Source organism: Geospiza fortis, unplaced genomic scaffold, assembly GCF_000277835.1.
Source record: "Geospiza fortis unplaced genomic scaffold, GeoFor_1.0 scaffold82, whole genome shotgun sequence".
Taxonomy (NCBI): Eukaryota; Metazoa; Chordata; class Aves; order Passeriformes; family Thraupidae; genus Geospiza; species Geospiza fortis.
Window position 1 is genome coordinate 115,401 of NW_005054685.1, and position 2,753 is coordinate 118,153.

Here is a 2,753-nt window from a genome sequence, read left to right on the forward strand (position 1 = left end):
GAAGGTGCTCTGGGGAGGGGGACACAAATTGGAGGTGTCAGAGGGGACACCCTGCTCCTTGCCCCCTCCCACCCCAGCCCCTCCCCACAACACCTGGGCAAGGCAATTCAGGGGTTCTATAACAACCAGAGCTGATTTCCAGCTTTAAAACCACTTTAAATGGTACACAGAATCATGGGATATCTGGAGTTGAAGGGAACATCGGGATCATCGGCTCCAATTCTATTTTTTTTGTATAAATAGTAGACGAATCAACTTCAAATAGAGAAAAAAAAATCCAAACTGAAAGGAATTCTCCATTCCTGTGAGCATTTCCTCCAACCTCCAGCCTGACACCTGGGGGAGACTCTCCCAGCTGCCCTGGGTGGATCAATGCTTTCCACTGAACAAAAAACAGGGAGAGGAATTCCCCTGCTGGTTCTGCCTCCCGTGTCCCGTGCCAGCTCCTCCGGCCTTCACGCATTTCCCAAATTAGCAACTTCCCAAAACAGCAGCAGAAACACGATGGGGGAATGGCTGATGACGCGCTTGGTGGGTTCCTGTGCCGGTGGGAGCTCCAGTGTGGGGGTCTGGATGCAGCATTGATAGCCCTGTGGGCTCTTCCAGGGAAAATTTGGAATTCAGGGGATGAGAAGCCCAAGTTTGGCCCCCATGTGCACCCCCAGCCCTGTGGTTGCCCATCCTGGGGGTCACCTGGCCACAGCAGCACCAAGAGCAGGGAACAGCCTGGCTGGGCATGGAGGAATGAGGATTTGGTGCTCTGGGATGAGGGATGGAGGGAGGAGGGAACACAGGAGGGCTGCTCTGCGTCAGCATTTTAAAAAATAAAAAATCCCTAAGCTGAAACATCTGCTTGTTTCCTACAGCAAAAAGCAACAAAGCAACAAAGTCTTCTTTTGAAAAGTCACCCTGTTCCCCAGAAGTTGTGACTAAAGCTGATCCCTTCCCAAATGTTGAATATTAAAAAGGTCTGTTACCAAAAAAAGCAGAATTTTCAACCAGAATGGGGCTCTGGGAGTGAGCCCTGCTCAGCTGTGGTGCTCTGAGCTCCACTGGCCAGAGGAGATAAATCAGATGGTTGTGAAAGAGACAGAGCAGTTCCAGCAGCCTTGATAAGAGAAAGAGCCTCAAAAATGAAACCCAGAGCTCATGGCAGGAGGAAATGCAGACCCACACAGCCTGAAGGAAGGAGAAATCAAACACTCAAGCAGAAAATGGGGAACATCTGCGGAGACGGCCCCCAAGTGCCAACAACTGGGGGCTCAGGGGCTCAGGGGGCTCCCCACAGGACCATTTCAGGGAAGATGTGGCAGCTCCCTGTGGGCCACTAGGCTGCAGAACCTGGGACACCAAAAAAAAAAACAACCCAAAAACCCAATTGCTGAGTCTGTTCACTGCTCACAAGCCTGGAAAATTTTGTCACACAGGGACCGTCTTTAGGCATTGAGCCCTTCCAGCATAAAATAATCAAGTTTTCCTGGGAGCTGGCTGCAATCCCAGCGTGACCCAGCCCCAGGGTCCCTGCACACCTCGATGTTGCTGACTTGCTGCAGGATCTGGCACTGCTGCCCGTCGGTGCTGGCAGCGCTGCGGAGTTTCTCCAGCATGTCCGAGAGCATCCTGCTGGCCATGCTGGTGCAGAAGGCGTCCGAGCCATTGATGAACTCCCTGGAAAGGGGAAAAGTTGGGAGAATGGGCATGGATCCCACACGTACCCCTGTGTGACCCACAAGCTTGTGCTGTTCCAGGGAGGAAGGGTCCAGGGGGACTCACCAGGGTTGGTTCTCCAGCCACTCGGCCAGGAGACAGCGCAGGCTCCGGGGAAACTCCGTGGAGAGGCTGCTGAACTCTTCTGGTGGCATGTGGGACACGAGGTTCCACAGGGACATCTTGGAACAGTCACCTGCAGACAGGAGAGGGGATGGGGACCACTTGAGCAGCCCCCAGCCAGCCCTTGAGGGCCAAGAGCCCCTCAGGGAGAGTGCAAGAGCTGCTGCTTGTCCCTCCATGTCTGAACCTGCTGCTCCACTGGGCTGGGGCTGCTGGGGAGGAGGAGAAGAATGAGGAGTGGGAAGGTTGATCCAGGATCAGCTTCTTGGGCAATCCTGGGCGGGCTGGCAGCCCAGTTGTGCCTCAGTTTCCTGCATCTCTGGGGATTCCCTGCTCCTTTTGCCACAAGGATTTTCAAAGGGATAGGCCAGTGCTGCTGGACTTGGCATGGGAGAGCTGGAAGAGTGTGGAACTCCTGGGGAGTTGGAGAAGTGTGAACTCCCCCAAACTTGGTGAGGCCATTCCACTGGGGTGACCCCAGTGAGGTGGCTTGGCTGCCCCCCAGAACTTCCTCAGGTGTCCCCTGCAAGGAAGGTCCCTTCCCCAGCCTCCCCTCACACTTGGGTGGGCTGCAGAGAACAGGAAAAGCAAGAACAGAACTGGAATGAGGCGTTACATAGGGAATTCCAGCTGGAATGAGGCACTAGATTGGGAATTCCACCTGGAATGCCCGGGCTGGAGGCCCTCACACTCGGTGGGCTCCAGAGATCAGGAAAAGCAAGAACAGAACTGGAATGAGGCGCTAGATTGGGAATTCCAGCTGGAATGAGGCGCTAGATTGGGAATTCCACCTGGAATGCCCGGGCTGGAGGCTCACGGCCCCACCGCACCCCGAGGTGGGCGTTGGAACCCCAACACTCCCAGCCCGTCCCCTCAGCGCAGCCCGCGCCTCTTCCCGGCAGCTCCCGCCCTTCCTCCCGCCC

At 55.4% G+C, this 2,753-nt stretch overlaps 1 protein-coding gene across 1 annotated transcript in view; it reads right to left on the minus strand.

Annotated features, from left to right (window-relative positions):
- STAT6 (signal transducer and activator of transcription 6) overlaps window positions 1-1,910 on the minus strand; it is a 6,951-nt gene extending 5,041 nt beyond the window's left edge. The window contains exons 1-2 of the mRNA XM_031065131.1: window positions 1,774-1,910; window positions 1,507-1,668 (exon numbers count right to left, since the gene is read on the minus strand). Coding sequence (XP_030920991.1) covers window positions 1,507-1,668; window positions 1,774-1,889 — 278 coding nt within the window. The 5' untranslated portion in view covers window positions 1,890-1,910. The remainder of the gene's footprint in view (window positions 1-1,506; window positions 1,669-1,773) is intronic.
- Between the last annotated feature and the right edge of the window lie 843 nt (window positions 1,911-2,753).